We start from the raw sequence: 19,687 nt of genomic DNA, 5'->3' as shown, positions 1-19,687 counted from the left end.
ACTTAAATGTTTAATAAAAATAAATCAAAATTAAACTACATGGGGGATTATATCCGAATGTAGGACAGAAAGTCACAGGACAAAAAGTCACAGACAAAAAGTCACGGACAAAAAGTCACAGGACAAAAAGTCACAATTCAGTTTTGAGATTATTTTTCTTTAATCAAGAAAACACTAATTTAAAAAATTTTTTTTGTTTTTTCTTGAAGTCTTTTATATGAAGCAACTTTGTAATTAAAATTTATTCAATAAATATCAATAATGATCACATAATTGCTATGAAAACAAAATGTTAAAGTGGCTTGGTACTTTAATGGCTTCATTGTGCCAAGAAATGTATCCTTTGCATGATTAAAATTCAATAAATTTTCATTTATCAAGGCTTATGAACAATTTCCTAAACTTAAAAATGAATATATGTAATAAAAAGAAATTATTTCAAGATCTTTCTCTTATACATTCATAAAATTGTCAACAAATTATTTGTGACTTTTTGTCCTGTGACTTTTTGTCCTATCAAATTTGTGACTTTATGTCCTGTGACTTTTTGTCCTGTGACTTTCTGTCCGTTTACCTTATATTCAGGGTATTCCAACTTAGTTGCACCAAAAGGGTATCTTACTATACCAAATTAATCCTTGATTCTTCAAAGTTTAGTTTAGCCATAATAAAAAGGAGTATATAACAGCAACAGAATGTCATAAACAGTGCAGAATAAGTCTGTTCACATTTCCGGCGAAATTTATACTGTTGAGATAGTGTCAAGACATATTTAAGACTGGCAAGAATGTGTCGAGACATATTCAGACATTATTTAGAATGTCAAGAATATGTCAAGACATATTCAGACATTATTAAGAATGTCAAGAATATGTCAAGACAGATCGAGACAAATTTAAGACAGTCAAGAATTGGTCGAGACTAATCCAGACTCTTATCAGATGATACAGGAAGTGTCGAGAAATTTTAAGACAATGTTCATACTGTCAAGACACTTGTCAAGAAAAATCAAGAACCTTATTAGACAAATTCATACTATGTCAAGAATTTTTAAAAATTATTCAGACAAATTAAGAATGTCGAGTAAAATTTCATGCAAATTCAGACAAAAACTGGTCTTTTCAGACTTTTTGACTTTTGTAGTGTAAGTAACATGTATTGACCAAATACATGGTCTGTTACCGATATCTATTGACCAAATGCATGGTCTAAAAACATCTAATGACCAAATACATGGACTGTTACCAACATGTTTTATCCAAAAACAAGATATGTTACCAACATGTATTGACCAAATACATGTTTACATGTGTATAAGTAACATTTATTGAACAAATGTTCTACCTAAAATGTATATATCTAAAAAATCATATTTTATTGAACAAATACATGGTCTACATAAAATGGATATAGCTAAATATCATATTCTGTTTAACAAATAGGTGGCCATGTACAATGCATATATATAAAAAGCATATTTTATTGAATAAATACATGGTCTACATAAAATATATAAATCTAATAATCATATTCTATTGAGAAAAAATACATGTGTACATACAATGTATATATATATCTTAAACGAATTCTAATGAACAAATATATGGTTTATCACCAACATCTATTGACCAAATACATTGTCTTTAAGTAATATCTATTGACCAAATACATGGTATATAAGTAACACCAATGAAACAATTACATGGTCTATTACCGACATATATTGACCAAGAAAATGGTCTATATGTTACAGTGAATTTGTATAATCTTGCATTTTCACTAAAATCATTAGTAATCATATATAATCCCTGAAATGACCAGTGAATTTACATAATGAATGAACATTTTAAGAATTATTCTACAAATTCCATTTTTCAGGGATTATCAATAATACAAAGATTCTCTGTTTGGTAACAATAAATCAAATACAGACAAATAAGTCTTATGCATAACCTCTTTATGGTTTAAGAGGACAGTTTTCATTCCCTGTCCATTTATCAAATCTTATTAAAGTGAACAGTTATTCTGGTGACATTCTACATGTTCTATTTAATCAAATTTTATTAACAAATTACATGGTCAATTTGTAATTTATTCTTGACCCAAAACGGTTTATTTTATATGTAAATTACATTTACCAAATTCATGGAACAATTTTTCTACATGATCTTTTTGACATTTCAAATGTTTTATGTGTATGTATGATCTTGTTCAACTACATGGTTTTGCTCTATATACATGATATACTTGATAATAACTTAACAATGCCTATGAATTAAACTTGTTGCATAGATTTAAATCATGCTCTATATGTAACATGAATTAACTACTTTGTGTATACTAATATACACGGTTTGTAAACAATGAATTTATGTATTTAAACTTAACGTTCTATTGACCAAATATCTTGTCATTTCGTTACTTTTTGACCAAAAACATGATGTTTTTTAAATGTAAATACCATTTGTCAAATACAATGCACATGGTATAATTAAACTCACCATAGATGCCAGGATTGAAATTTTGTATTTGCGCCAGACGCGCGTTTCGTAAATGTATCTATGTTCAACTGTTCTGTATATATGTATATGTATGTACAAGTATGATCTGTGCCAACACATGGTTCGACTCTAAATACCTGGCTGATAAATGCTTACATAAAGCATATGAATTAAACTTGTGATATATACCAAAGCATGGTCATAATATACCTTTAAGTGCGTTTTAGATTACGATATTGGCTCATAAAATATGTTTGTAATACATAATAATCATGCATGTCTTGCCTTTCGTATATCGTTCAGCAATATTGTGAATTTGCATTATTATTGTTGTCTTCATTTTTAATTATGTATATTACATATGGTGTAGCATTCTCCCGTTTTCATTGGATATTACGATCACGTGTTTCCCATGTTATTTCATGCATCTGAAGCCTTGTTTCTATTTTTAAGTATATTGACGCTATGTTTCTATTTATATGCATATTGACGGTCAATATTAAAAACTTGCTAAAATAAGCCGTTTCGATCCGAAATTACTCAACGTGACGTTACGCATAACAATCATGGCGGAAAGAAGATTTGCAAGTACAATGTAGACTGAAATGAGTTTCATTTGAATTCGTATTTGTTCTAAAAAAATTATGTTGTGGTTTTGTTTACAATACAAACAAGTTCATCTTATTTACTGATATTTTCAATAGCATGTTCCAAATTTTACAAAATACAATTTAAAAATACACAGAAAGATCATTGAAGTCCATTTTCTAAATGAGACAATATAAAAAAATGTCTAGCTTCCTGGTTCCATCGTTCACCGGTAATTATCTTTTAATTCAATTATCTTTTTGGAAAATTTTATGTTTTAGTATTAACTAGAGTATATAATGCACCAACTATTGCCTATTTAACACTCCTTCTTATATTTCTTCCAATAAAATATTATAATTCAACTGTTCAAACCCCCAAAAAGTCATGTTGTCCACTGTTGTTTTCTGACAAAACAAATCATTCAAAGAATATCCAAATCAAGTAAGTAAGTTTCGAATTGTCACAAATATGATAGATTATATAAGAAAGTTGTCCCCTATTGATCTCTTTTTTTTTATACCTAAAGCATATCTAAAAAAAATTGCACTTTAAAACTTTGTCCCATGGGGTAATTTCCTTGCTGTTACCACTGGTTTTTTTACCTGTGGAAACGTTTGAAAGACCAACATTTTATTTCCTATAATGCAATGAGAAGAGCATCATTTCCTGAATGTATGACTACACATGTAATAGTTTGAATGGCGGCCAGTTTGATAAATCCGAGCTCATCCAAGATAAGAATTTATAGAAGATTACTTTTGTTGTTCTGCCCTGTTACAGCCTTTGTGTGTACCTTCTGAGAATATTTCAATGTCAGCACTATAACATGAAGTGTGTTTTTATATCATCTTATTAAATTGATATGTAATTCAAATAAAAGAACAAAAAGTACTGCGGAATTCCTTTCTGTTACGTTCTGTCATGTTTATACCTGATAAAAAGTAACAGCATAGCCATAATCAGTAACAGGGAGGATGTTAAAGACAATTGTACTGATGAAACACAAATTTAACCTTCTATATGCCAAACAGTGTATTTAATATATGTTATTATCGTCATATTAAATAATCCTCATCATAATATACTGTCTTTTGAATGACAAGACAGGTTTTTGACTTTTGATAACAGCAGAGAACATTTTGCAATTCTAGCATTGTAGATGGTAACAGAAAGGAATTTATTGTAGAATTTTTCATTACAGGCAGATGTTTCATCTAGCAAATGAAAGTTTCAAAAGAAAAATGACTTTGTTTGCTGTTATCTTCCAATTTTGACCAATTCGTAATGAGTTTTTTTTCTTAATGCTATGAAAACAAAGTAATTGTTTTGAAATAAAGTTCTTTCCTGTTACCAACAAATCGGACTATATTTTACTATATCTCTTAACCTTATGTATTGTATGGCTAAAAAAAAAAAATTGGCTAGTAAACCACAAATAGTATCTTTAATTTATTCCTTATTCACATTAGAAACTTTTAAAAATTGATTCACTTTGGTAACAGAAAAGAACTGGAATTTTTGGAACCATTTTTTACATTGTCATAATTACCACATTTATCATTTTTTTGAATTACAGACAACTGTTCCTGAATCCTCATTGTTTGTTCTTTGTTGTGTGCTATTGAAATACAGGTTCCAAAGACATTGTTTTCCCCATTGCCCAAACATAGACATTTTTATATTGTCTCAAATACATTGTTTACATATGTAATATATAAATTAAGGACTTCCGCTCAGTCAATACTTCGTCCTCGGTCAATATAACCTGAACAGGTCCATATATAACGTATTGACCTCGTCAAAAGTCCATAATAGATGAATGTGTTTTTTTAATTTAAATTTTTATAATATTAATTCACGCATACTGAATAACTGTGTCTTTCTCTATTTGTTCAGGTCCTTTTATAAAATGTGTCTCAAATATCAAATTCTATTGGCCAATTATCCGTATTTGTATGAAACTGGATGAGAGAAGTTCAGTGAAAAAATACCAAATGAATCACCAAAGATTAACACTATTGAAATTAAGTCACATAGCAACTTCAAACGGACCTTATCCTGGTGTTAACACTAAATAAAAACACATCGAGAAGAAAGCAAAAACATGTAAAGAAATCTAGACGTCCTATTTTTAAAATTGTAAAAAACGAAGTACAAATCGTTTAAGTAAACGGATACACAACTTTGTAAAAATACTTATTTTATTCATCTTTGATTTTTGAACCTGTGCATACACAACTTTTAAATCGTCATAGTCACGAAGTGACAAGAGCAGACCGGCTAACTCGAAAACTTAGATGTGGAAAATAGGTACTCTTTTTTCAAATAGTATCATGCTAAGGACTAAGTGGAACATTTCGAAAATTATTGACTTGAAAAAGCTTTATATTGTGTATGCACACATTTGTATCCATTTCTTTTTATTAATATGCAGCATAAATCATTTTTAAATGTTAGTTCTAGAAGCTTCTAATGCAATTATCCCAATATATAATGCAAGTAAAACATGTTTTTGCATGTATATTTCTAATAACACAGTTTAACAAATATTTACTTTAAAATGTATCTTTGTTGTTTAGAAATAAATTTTAATCATTATCGTCACCGGCATTGTTTTATTATTGATTTTATCGACTGTTCTTATAAGAGTTCTATTGGTTTTGGCACTGGATACATGTAATAAATTAAGCAGAGATGACGAATACATCGTATTTTTGAACAAGTATATGAACCTCGACAAATAACTATGATTTGTGTTTAACATGTTCTCAACCTTCAAGTTTATTATCTAATCAGTGGTAGAAATTGTTTGATGCAAATATATTGATAATTTATTTCACTGAAAAATCAGGAATTCACTGTATTATTTTAACTCAACTGATATGCATGTAACATAATAGGCAGCGTAAATGTTATGGATTGAAAGTCGAGATAAACATAGTATCTTGAAAGACATTTCTTCCTGCAACATGATTAGTATTCAGTCGTCTTGAATATGTTTGAAAACAATTATTTCATAACAACTCGCCGAGTTGATTACGCGTCTATTTTGTTCATTAAAAGCCTGAAACATTTAAACAGTTATACATCATTCAATTTGGCTTAGAAATTTTGGTTTTTCGTTCACAATGAAGAAAAATTCTGACAAATACATCAAATTAAAAACATAAATAAAAGAAAAAGAGAGGCTAAAGATAACAAGAATGCACACGCTGAAATGTCTCGCCTTCCTTACTAACCATTGATATTATGTTGATTGTCCTAAATATAAAGCTTTACTACAACTATCACATTAACTTAACATGATCCAAGGAAATGAGGTCAAGGTCAGATAAACCAAACTGGAAATACATGTACACTTTACAATCATTCCATACACCAAATATGCTTTAAATATAGTTGACCTTTTGCAAATCTAAGAAATAAACTTAACCAGGAAAATTTGACATTGATCAACGAACCAGGAAAATGAGGCCAAGGTCAGACGAATCCTGCCAGACAGACATGTACGACTTACAATCATTACATGCTTTTAATATAGTTTATCTATTGCATTTAGTATCTTAGAAACAAACTTAACCAGGAAAACTTAAGTTTGACCAATGAACCATGAAAATTACAATGTAGGTCAAGGTCAGAAGATAATTGCCAGACAGACATATACACATTACAATCAGTCCATAAACCAAATAAATTTGACCTATTGCTTATAGTTTTAGAAAAACAGACCAAAAACAAAAACTTAATATTGAGAAATGAACTATAAAATGAGGTCAAGGTCAAATAAAACATGCCGGACGGACTGACATGTTCATCGTAAAATATTTTCATACACCAAATAATGTTGATCTATTGCATACAGTATAAGAAAAATTGATACAAAAATCTAACTTTAACCACTGGACTATGAAAATGAGGTCAAGGTCAGATGACACCTTCCAGTTGGACATGTACACCATACAATCATATCATACACCAAATATAGTTGACCTTATGCATACAGTATTTGAGATATGGACTTGACCACGAAAACTTAACCTTGTTCACTGATCCATGAAATAAGGTCGAGGTCAAGTGAAAACTGTCTGACGGACATGAGGACCTTGCAAGGTACGCACATACCAAATATAGTTATCCTTTTACTCATAATAAGAGAGAAACTTAGAATAATATCAAGATTGCACACGCTGAAATATCTCGCCTGCTTTACTGACCATTGATTTTATGTTGAAAGTCTTAAGATAAAGGTTTAACTAAAAACATCACAGAAACTCAGGTCAGATAAATGCGGTCAAACAGACATATACACCTTACAATTTTTTAATACCCCAAAAATAATTGACCTATTGCTTATGATAATTAAAAAACAGACCAAAAAAAAAAAAACTTAACATTGACCAATGAACCAAGGTCAGATGATACCTGCCAGACAGACATTTACACCTTACAACCATTCCATTCACCAAATATAGTACTTAAAAAACAGACTAAAACACAAAAACTTAACATTGACCAATGAACTATGATGAGGTCAAGGTCAGATGATACCTGCCAGACAGATATGTACACCTTACAATCATTCCATACACCAAATCTAGTTGACCTGTTGCTTATAGTACTTGAAAAACAGTCCAAAACACAAAAACTTAACATTAACCAAAGAACCATGAAAATGAGGTCAAGGTCAGATGAAACATGCCAGACTGACATGTTCCCATGTACAGTCAGTCCGTACACCACATATAGTTGACCTACTGCTTATAGTATTTGAGAAACAGACCTAATCACGTAACTTTAACCTTGATCACTGATCCATGAAATGAGGTCGAGGTCAGGTGAACCCTGTCTGACGGACATGTAGACGTTACATGGAACACATATACTAAATATGGTTATCCTATTACTCATAATAAGTGAGAAATTCGCATGACAAAAAAACTCAAACTTTTTTTCATGCAGTCGCTGACCCATGAAAATGAGATTAAGGACATTGGACATATGACAGATGGAAACTTCGTAACATAAGGTATCTGTATACAAGGTATGAAGCAGCCAGGTCTGTCTTCTACCTTCTAAAATATAAAGCTTTAAACAAATAGTTTACGCCACCGCCGCCGGATAGTAATACCTATGTCTCGCATTCTGTGACTTTCGTCACAGGCGAGACAAAAATCTGAACTTTTTTTTCAAGGAGTCACTGAACCATGAAAATGAGCTCAAGGACAATGGACATATGACAGACGGAAACTTCATATTATAAGGCTTCTATATACAAAGTATGAAGGATCCAGGGATTCTACCTTCTGAAATATTAAGCTTTTAAGAAGTTTGTTAAACGCCGCCGTGGCCGCCGCCGCCGGATCACTATCCCTATGTCGACTTTCTGCGACAGAAGTCGCAGGCTCGACAAAATATGACATTCAAACTCATAAGTCGGAAATAAACTGAAATCACCATAGCAAAAAAAAAAAAAAAAAAAAGATAACAAGAATGCACACGCTGAAATGTCTCGCCTTCTTTACTAACCATTGATATTATGTTGATAGTCCTAAATATAAAGCTTTACTACAACTATCACATTAACTTAACATGATCCAAGGAAATGAGGTCAAGGTCAGATAAACCAAACTGGAAATACATGTACACTTTACAATCATTCTTTACACCAAATATGCTTTAAATATAGTTGACCTTTTGGACATCTAAGAAATAAACTTAACCAGGAAAATTTGACATTGATCAACGAACCAGGAAAATGAGGCCAAGGACAGACGAATCCTGCCAGACAGACATGTACGACTTACAATCATTACATGCTTTTAATATAGTTTATCTATTGCATTTAGTATCTTGGAAACAAACTTAACCAGGAAAACTTAAGTTTGACCAATGAACCATGAAAATTACAATGTAGGTCAAGGTCAGAAGATAATTGCCAGACAGACATATACACATTACAATCAGTCCATAAACCAAATAAATTTGACCTAGTGCTTATAGTTTTAGAAAAACAGACCAAAAACAAAAACTTAATATTAAGAAATGAACTGTAAAATGAGGTCAAGGTCAAATAAAACATGCCGGACGGACTGACATGTTCATGGTAAAATATTTTCATACACCAAATAATGTTGATCTATTGCATACAGTATAAGAAAAATTGATACAAAAATCTAACTTTAACCACTGGACTATGAAAATGAGGTCAAGGTCAGATGACACCTTCCAGTTGGACATGTACACCATACAATCATATCATACACCAAATATAGTTGACCTTATGCATACAGTATTTGAGATATGGACTTGACCGCGAAAACTTAACCTTGTTCACTGATCCATGAAATAAGGTCGAGGTCAAGTGAAAACTGTCTGACGGACATGAGGACCTTACAAGGTACGCACATACCAAATATAGTTATCCTTTTACTCATAATAAGAGAGAAACTTAGAATAATATCAAGATTGCACACGCTGAAATATCTCGCCTGCTTTACTGACCATTGATTTTATGTTGAAAGTCTTAAGATAAAGGTTTAACCAAAATACATCACAGAAACTCAGGTCAGATAAATGCGGTCAAACAGACATATACACCTTACAATTTTTTAATACCCCAAAAATAATTGACCTATTGCTTATGATAATTAAAAAACAGATCCCAAAAAAAAACAACTTAACATTGACCAATGAACCAAGGTCAGATGATACCTGCCAGACAGACATATACACTTTACAACCATTCCATTCACCAAATATAGTACTTAAAAAACAGACTAAAACACAAAAACTTAACATTGACCAATGAACTATGATGAGGTCAAGGTCAGATGATACCTGCCAGACAGATATGTACACCTTACAATCATTCCATACACCAAATCTAGTTGACCTGTTACTTATAGTACTTGAAAAACAGTCCAAAACACAATCAAAGCGCGAAAGCGCTGTAAAGGCAGTTAATTACAGGTTGTGTGTATTTTTAGTCCAGTTATATCATTATCTTGCATAGTACATTGTACTTATCAGCGGTGGCTTTCAGTATTTAAGATTTAGAGTTCTCTAATGATATTGAACAAGTTTTATGAATGTCATATTCTGAGCACTATATGAAGGCGATTGTTCTCACTTGTTTATGAACTAGTGCATTATGTCCAGTTTGTACCTTTTTTATCTATGTTTATAGTCAAATACTGTTTAAAATAGTTTGGCATTTTCTTTTAAGTAATAAGTAAATGTTATCAACTGTATTTTATTCAACTTTGCAAATGTGGTTTGTTACTGGTAAGTACAATGTATGGATGATAGTTGTTTCATTGGCAATCATAACACATCTCCTTATTTATATAATGATCTATATTCAACGACCTCAGGTACAAAAAAAATGTATGTAACTAAACTATGATGGGAAACCTTTGACTTCTTTCTTTAATATAAACTTTTGATTTGGTACCATAGAACTATGTAGAATAAATGTACATTGCAACATGTCAACTCTTTCAATGACAACACTTTTTTTAGAAACTATAACTCCAAGCAAAATTATATTTCCAAGTATAAAGTAATTTATGAATGAAACAAGAGTGCACACGCTGAAATGTCTCGCCTTCTTTACTAATCATTGATATTATGTTGATAGTCCTAAATATAAAGCTTTATTACAACAGTCACATAAACTTAACATTAACCAAGTAAACTAAACATTGACCAATGAACCAAGAAAATGAGGTCAAGGTCAGATGAACCATGCTAGGCAGGCATGTACAGCTAACAATTCTTCCATACAACAAATATAGTTGACCTATTGCTTATAGTTTAAGAAAAACAGACCAAAACACAAAAACTTAAAACTGAGCAATGAACCTTGAAAATGAGGTCAAGGTAAAAAAAAAACCTGCGTGACTGACATATAGATCATAAAATATTTCCATACACCAAATATAGTTGAACTATTGCATATACATGTAGTATTAGAAAAAAAGACAAAACTCAAAAACTTAACTTTGACCACTGAACCGTGAAAATGAGGTCAAGGTCAGATGACACCTGCCAGCTAGACATGTACACCTTACAATCATTCCATACACCAAATATAGTAGACCTATTGCATACAGTATAAGAAAAACAGACCAAAACACAAAAACTTAACTATAACCACTGAACCATGAAAATGAGGTCAAGATCAGATGACACCTGCCAGTTGGACATGTACACCTTACAGTCCTTCCATACACCGAATATACTAGACCTATTGCTTATAGTATCTGAGATATGGACTTGACCACCAAAACTTAACCTTGTTCACTGATCCATGAAATGAGGTCGAGGTCAAGTGAAAACTGTCTGACGGGCATGAGGACCTTGCAAGGTATGCACATACCAAATACAGTTATCCTATTACTTATAATAAGAGAGAATTCAACATTACAAAAAATCTTAATTTTTTTTTCAAGTAGTCACTGAACCATGAAAATGAGGTCAAGGACATTGGACATGTGACTGACGGAAACTTCGTAACATGAGGCATCCATATACAAAGTATGAAGCATCCAGACCTTCCACCTTCTAAAATATAAAGCTTTTAAGAAGTTAGCTAACGCCGCCGCCGGATCACTATCCCTATGTCGAGCTTTCTGTGACAAAAGTCGCAGGCTCAACAAAAAGGAGTTCTTAATTAAGAAATAAACTGATTCGCTGAGCGCAGCTGGATACACCCACAGAGGTCCAACCCTGAACAGTTGGGGCAAAAATGGACACAATATTCAAGCTTGATACAGGTCTGAATTTGGATTGTAATTAAATATTTGACAAATTATAGTTTCTGAATAAATGTAGTCAAAGAACTTGAAATCGGTTATATGAATTGAATTTATATTCAATTAAAGATTTCTTGCTGTTGTGCAATACACTGTGCTGTTGCGCAATACTTAATAAATCTGTTGCCAGACTATAAACAAATAAAGTTCAATTTCTTCTCAATGTCATATTTGAAATTTATGAAAATCAATAGGGAGATTACATCAATAGCTATAAATAATTCACCAAAGTTTCATGCGAACTGCTTAAAGCATTTTTGAGTTGTTGTCCAAAAACTGGAAAATCCCCCCCTTTTTAATGAATAAAACCCCATAACTCAGAAATGTAAAATCTAAAATTTATAAAATTCTAAAGGGAGCTTACGGATTGATAATTTAGTCTTAGATGCAAGATTTTTTTATCAGTTGTTTGTGGCTTTGAACTAGCTGTCAGTAAATGCGAGTACTCTCAGATCTGTACTTAGTGTCTTTTTGTTGTTTGGAAGTACAACTACCCGGCCACGTCCACTTGTATTTGTATTTATCCATCTGATGAGTTAAGCCTCTTTCAACTGATTTTTATAGTTCGCTCTTATATTGTACTGTTACACCACTGTCCCAGGTTAGGGGGTGGGTTGGGATCCTGCGAACATGTTTAACCCCGCCACATTCTGTATGTACATGTATGTGCCTGTCCCAAGTCAGGAGCCTGTAATTCAGTGGTTGTCATTTGTTTATGTGTTGCATATTTGTTATTCGTTCATTTTTTGTACATAAATTAGGCCGTTAGTTTTCTTGTTTGAATTGTTTTACATTGTCATTTCGGGGCCTTTTATAGCTCACTGTGCGGTATGTGCTTTGCTCATTGTTGAAGGCCGTACTGTGACCTATAGCTGTTAATTTCTGTGTCATTTGGTCTCTTGTGGAGAGTTGTCTCATTGGCAATCATACCACATCTTCTTTTTTATATTTACATCAACAGATATAAACAATTCACCAAAGTCAAGGTGAGACAACAAAACTTAGTTGTAAGATCTCTGAAATTTTTTACACGGTACAAGTTTTTCTAATTGTTGGAGATTGTATGGTGACAGTAACACCTGTAACTGCTTAACCCATTTCTTATGCACTTTGGTTCGATAAACTCACTGAATATCATACCACATCTCCTTATTTTATATGCATTACAATTTACATGTGCATGTAATTGTAAATAATATTTATATATATATATCAGAACAAACTTCATTGCGTCACTTTTATTTATGCATCCTTTGGCACAATACAAGTTCTAAAATTACACAACATAAAACAACTAAATGTTATTTCAGATGAAAGTTTTGTTTCAGTTCCATTCATAGGATTTATTAGAATTTTGTATGTTTTGCCAAGTCCAATAATTAGCTCTATGTGCACGTGTTAATTGGAGACTTTTCTATCCCGTATAAGAGTTTTGGAACTAATTCTGTTTCTTTTTTTGAAAAAAGTGAGCAAACAAATCTTGCACATTTAAACCTTTGTCTGCCATCACACTGTCACCTGGATCACATAATTGAACTATTCTACATCTTTCAACTATTTCACAGTCACTGGTACAACCAACATATGCATTAGAGACATAGTTGACTAAACCACCAGGTGTCGAACATACAAGTATTTTCAGTGTTTCTGTTTTTATATGATGAAAAGGTTGCCTGAGCTCTAGGTTTTATCACGGGATATTCTGTGCTGTCAATAATAATCCAAGTTGTAGGAAACTTTAATTCTAAGTTGGATGGCGAAAAATACCTGACTAAACCACTAAATAGCCAAGTGTTAGCCTCACGCCACTGTTTAGACATAAAAACAATCCATGTTTACACAATATTCTTAACACTAGTTTCAATCTAGAATCTAGACAGTTCAAAGTTGGTTGTATAATGCATCAATTTCATCAAAGTCATAAAAAAACTGATTTTCAAATGACACCCTATCAATTTGAAAATATATGTATCTCAAACAATGTGCTGTTGGACCAAGTGTGGTCAAAACAAATAAAAATTTAGTATACAACTCTAAACCGGTATAAAAATGCATGGCTGTGTCACGTGTCTTCATTTCAAAATTCTCTGCTGAAAATATAGGCATTGATGGTGTTTGCGTAATTCCATCTGTGAAGCTCAACATTAGCTCGGCAGTTGGTGGTGGACAGTCATAAATCCTGTCTGCAGTATGAATTACTTCTTCAGGAAAACCAACTTTACAATCAAAACTTTCCTCTAGATTTCTACTACAATATTCATCAAGTTTAGTTCTTTTGTTTTCACAGGAAACTGCCCTGATTTTTCTTTTTGCGGACGATTCAGTCTCTTGCTTGGTCCAGGAAAATAGGCTGGGATTGGCAGTAGACTTAAGTCTCTGTATGGTGGGTTTGTGCCCTGAAAAAGGTTATAAAACATTAGTTTTTTGATAATTAAATGAACTTCCATTAGCAATGCATACTTTGTACAGAAGCAAGTTAACTCGTACCATTGTAAACTCGTACCACGTAAACTCGTACCAACGTAAACTCGTACCACTGGGAAGTCGTACCACTGCAAACTCGTACCATTAAAAATATATTCAAAAATACGAAAGTTTTATGATTTTTTTTTTGGTAAACTAAATAAAAAAAGTTGAATTACTTGAATTTTATACTAGATTTTAATGAAAACTTAGACAAAAATACGAATGTTTTATGATTAATTTTTTTTTTAAGCTTTATACAAAAAATTAAAATATCTTTGAAATTTATACCAGATTTTAATGAAAACTTAGACAAAAATACAAATGTAATTTCTTAATTACCATGCTAATAAATATATTAAATTCCTTTGATTGTGTGATTATTGGTTGATTATTAACTAATCAACTTGTTTTTTTTTATCTTTAACTAATCAACTTGTATAATCATATAAGCATGGTCATATTCTGCTGAAATGTGCTGAATATTGTATAAAAATAAATTTCATACTTTCTAACTGTTGGTCATAAACAATTTTCAACCTTTAAAACACAATCAATAAATTATTTCATTAAATAAAATTCCTTTTAGAAACAATAGAAAAATACCCAAATCTATTCAATGTTACTGATTTGGAATGATTAAAAATTAAATCAAATAGTTGTCAGTAAAAGTTTTAAAAAGAGTGAAATTAAAGTATATATTCATCATTAAACACCATTTGAATGCATTTAAATAAGTTGGTACGAGTTTACAATGGTATGAATTTACCGTGGTACGAGTTAGCAGTGGTACGAGTTTGCATTGGAACGAGTTTTTGTTTAGTGGTACGAGTTGACATTGGTACGAGTTACAATGGTACGAGATAACTATAATTCCTTTGTACTCGTAACCTGGCAAAATATTATCTAGATTTATTCATTACAATCTGGATAAAACTATGTTAGCCTGATTCAATGTACATCAAAATGTATGTTATGTAAATCCAAAGGACAAACAATGAGAGACGTATGCAACAAACATACATTGTTTGTACCTAAATAACTATAATATAGATGAGAGCATGTCATTGTTTTGTTCCTGTTAACATTGTCATTGATATTTTTCAAGAAAGTCTATGAGGCATAGCTTATGCATTCCTGTCATTACTACATAAGCATAATTACTGCTAAAATAATTCTCAGTATGATATACCTCTTGTAAGAAATCATTATAATTGTAGCAAGCACCAAAAAATCTCAAACAGATCACATTGAATCGTAATCCAAAAAATTATGACGTCTTGAATTAACCACCCCCTTTTATTCTAAAACGATAATTGCGGTTGTAAACTGATTTATTCGCATGGCGATTACATATATAACTATATATTTTAAAAAGAAAATAGAGTTTTACCATGAATAGTTTCCTGCACGTAGTCTTTTTCAGTAAAATGTGCCTTGCAAACAACAGCTGATTGAGATGGACTCCACGATTTCATCGTGTTCTCGTCCAATCTGCGTATGGGCCATGGCGTTGATCCAACTTTTCCTTCTTTTTAAGTCATTTGGAAATGCATGTCCTCCTCTTAAATGACATCCAGGTACACAACAACAAGTACTTGGCATCGTTAATTAAAAATGCAAATGTAATAGTTGCACAGTGCAGAAACCGGAAGTTGAAGTACAGGATCGGCTACCACGGCGCCACCTATTCAGGAACGATAATTTGCTACTTTATATAACTGCGAAATAACAATAACGTTAGACGGGTTCGCGTGCATAAACAGAAATGCGCTTTAAATTGTATAATATAATTCATGTTCAGTCGACCTTTAATTATTTTATCAACGACTGAAATGATTTATAAACATCTAGATTGCAGATAACACTCGAAATTAACCCGACCTCTTTCCACACGGAATTCAAATCATTCTAGTTTGTCAATCGGTTGACTGCTTATAATGTAAAATACAAATATATCAAAAGTTTTTAAAACTAACAAAACACAATGATCGTTTCTCTATTTCCCAATGTAAATGAAATGAGACAAAAAACATTTTATACCACAATAAGAAGAGGAGAGAATCAACATTTTCCGGATCTACTTGGAGCTAAATGACCCCCCACGTAGATAAGTTGGATATCGCGGAAAGAAATATTAACACGGCAACTAGAAAGGCATTAAAGCACTGCCTTTAAAAACTTAACATTAACCAAAGAACCATGAAAATGAGGTCAAGGTCAGATGAGACGTGCCAGACTGACATGTTCCCATGTACAGTCAGTCCGTACACCACATATAGTTGAACTACTGCTTATAGTATTTGAGAAACAGACCTAATCACGTAACTTTAACCTTGATCACTGATCCATGAAATGAGGTCGAGGTCAGGTGAACCCTGTCTGACGGACATGTAGACGTTACATGGAACACATATACTAAATATGGTTATCCTATTACTCATAATAAGTGAGGAATTCGCATGACAAAAAAACTCAAACTTTTTTTCATGCAGTCGCTGACCCATGAAAATGAGATTAAGGACATTGGACATATGACAGATGGAAACTTCGTAACATAAGGTATCTGTATACAAGGTATGAAGCAGCCAGGTCTGTCTTCTACCTTCTAAAATATAAAGCTTTAAACAAATAGTTTACGCCACCGCCGCCGGATAGTAATACCTATGTCTCGCATTCTGTGACTTTCGTCTCAGGCGAGACAAAAATCTGAACTTTTTTTTCAAGGAGTCACTGAACCATGAAAATGAGCTCAAGGACAATGGACATATGACAGACGGAAACTTCATATTATAAGGCTTCTATATACAAAGTATGAAGGATCCAGGTATTCTACCTTCTGAAATATTAAGCTTTTAAGAAGTTTGTTAAACGCCGCCGTGGCCGCCGCCGCCGGATCACTATCCCTATGTCGACTTTCTGCGACAGAAGTCGCAGGCTCGACAAAATATGACATTCAAACTCATAAGTCGGAAATAAATTGAAAACACCATAGCAAAAAAGAAAAAAATAGCAAAAGACAAACAACAGTATACAAAACACAACATAGAAAACAAAAGACTGAGCAACACGAACCTCATAAAAACCAGGGGTGTTTCATCTTGAAACCCGACGTTAAATTGATGAATGAACTATTACGTGTAGATATGCTTAGCAACCTAACCCCACCTTTAATTAATTGACATGATTACTGATCTAAATTCAATAGGCATTCTACATATTGATTTTTTTTCTAAATATGAATTGCTATAAATAGAATAAATGGTTTCCTTATACCGCCATTGGACACGCATTAACATATAAATGCAAACGATGTTATTCTCAAAGTATCATCCACTGCCTGGATTAGCACTTTAATGTACACTGTTTCTTTAAGACATGATTTATTATTTGATCCTTTCAAATGGCCCTCAAAATCTGATGTCCAACGCACAATATGTTGGAATGATAAGTGACTATCACATAATTCCTATTATCATTATTGAACACAACATGTTATGCACTGAAAAATAGTATTCTCAAATTAATACCAGGGGCATCAAGGGTTTTAGAGAGGGGGACGCAATTCCATAAAAAAGATTATACAATTTTTTTGGACGATTTCATAATAAAATTTCATAAAAATCGTGAAAAAATTTAGGTTTTTTCTGTCGATCAAACGGGGGAGGGGCGAACGACCTCTACCCCCACATTTCGATCGGCCACTGAATACTGTCTACTTGAGGAATGTAACAACTAAACTTATAACCCATACTTAATATCAAAATCATGTCTGCTTAAAAACACCTATTGATTATTAATTGTATTCTACACACTGTTTAGAATCCCATAAAAAAATCATATTCAGTCCAAAAAAGTACTATCCAGGCAAATATACATGTCCCAGTTGGTAAAGGTAATTTATATACTATAATAGAAATATTCACTATATTACCGAAAGAAGGCTGTGATATGGACATAACTAAAGAACAACTATATGTAAGGCATCATTTGTACCTGTTAATTTTATGTTTTGCAAACGTTAGATGCTAATAAATTCAACACTGACTATTTTTGTAGAATAATCATCATAATCAATCATCCTAATCCTTATAGTTACACATAAAACATGTCTTCTACATTTGGATTCAGGTCCCAGTATATTAATGGGACAATAGCTGTCAAATTCTCATATTTGATTGATAACATACTTATACCTATATCCAAATTATAAAGTCTAGAATAAACAATAAACAATGCATGGACTCAATTATATGTATCAACATTTCGAGTGTATTTTTGTCTAGACGTCATCTAATTAACCCCCGAGATGACCTCCGAAGACTGTCGACGGTCATATAACCCGATATAAACATAAATATAAATAGATAGCAACCACGTGCATTTAGATTTTACTAGGTCTGTTTCATTTCATACAGTAGGTTAAAAAAGTATGTTTATCATCGTTTTTAACTGTTTGAGAATGACTTTTTTGTGGATCTAATCAGTCAACTATCACTTTCGACCTTGACATTCTTATTATTTCACTATTTCACTTTCATTAATGACTGAACAAAAACAACTCATATCTTATTTATTTCACATCTCGTAGCTAATGCTGAATAGGTAAGGACTATTTTCTAAAGTGCAGTGGTGGATCCAGAGAGGGGGTTCCGGGGGTTGGAACCCCCCCTTTTTTTGGACGATCAATGCATTTGAATGGGGACATAAAGTTGGAACGCCCCCCCCCCTTTATCCTGGGTTGGGAACCCCCCTTTTAAAAATGGCCAGATCCGCCCCTGAAGTGTATGACTTTGGCTTTGAAACTTATGATTATGTAACATGTATTAGTTTGTGATTAGGTAAGTTTATGGGGAACCACTAGTGGTAGGTCAATGATATTTGGTATGCAGTTGTATTAGCATTAGTACATCTCATTTCCATGGCAATAATTAGGTCCTGTCCCCTCAGTCATGGTTTATTGATTTTGAAACGTCTGCTTACTTAACATGTATTAGTTTGAGAGGAACCACTTGTGCTAGCTCAATGATATTTGGTATGCAGATGCATAAGCATTGGTACATCTATTTCCCACGGGATTATTTGGCTCCAACCCCTCAGTCTTGGTCTATCAACTTTGAATGTTTTGCATAGTTTACATGCTAAAGTGTGTGATTAGATCAGTTTATGTTAAGTCAATGATAGTATAAGCCTTTGCAAGTCTTCTTTTTCCATGGAGATTATTTGGCCCCACCCCTTATCAGGGTTCATTGACTTTTGAATTTTTTACATTGTTTACAAGTTAAAGTTTGTGTTAAGGTTAGTATTAAGATAACC

The 19,687-nt window shown here is 32.4% G+C and overlaps 1 protein-coding gene across 1 annotated transcript; it reads right to left on the bottom strand.

Annotated features, from left to right (window-relative positions):
* Window positions 1–13,102: 13,102 nt before the first annotated feature.
* LOC127711585 (uncharacterized) lies at window positions 13,103–16,175 on the bottom strand. The gene is made up of 2 exons (XM_052217677.1): window positions 15,765–16,175; window positions 13,103–14,304 (listed from the first exon to the last, which is right to left on the bottom strand). Exons 1-2 carry the CDS (start codon window positions 15,847–15,849, stop codon window positions 13,790–13,792), a joined length of 600 nt encoding a protein of 199 aa, XP_052073637.1. The 5' UTR covers window positions 15,850–16,175; the 3' UTR covers window positions 13,103–13,789.
* Window positions 16,176–19,687: the final 3,512 nt, after the last annotated feature.

This window comes from Mytilus californianus, unplaced genomic scaffold (assembly GCF_021869535.1).
Source record: "Mytilus californianus isolate M0D057914Y unplaced genomic scaffold, xbMytCali1.0.p SCAF_8, whole genome shotgun sequence".
Taxonomy (NCBI): Eukaryota; Metazoa; Mollusca; class Bivalvia; order Mytilida; family Mytilidae; genus Mytilus; species Mytilus californianus.
Note: the sequence above shows the minus strand (reverse complement) of the source record. Positions and strands in the feature narration are given on the sequence as shown.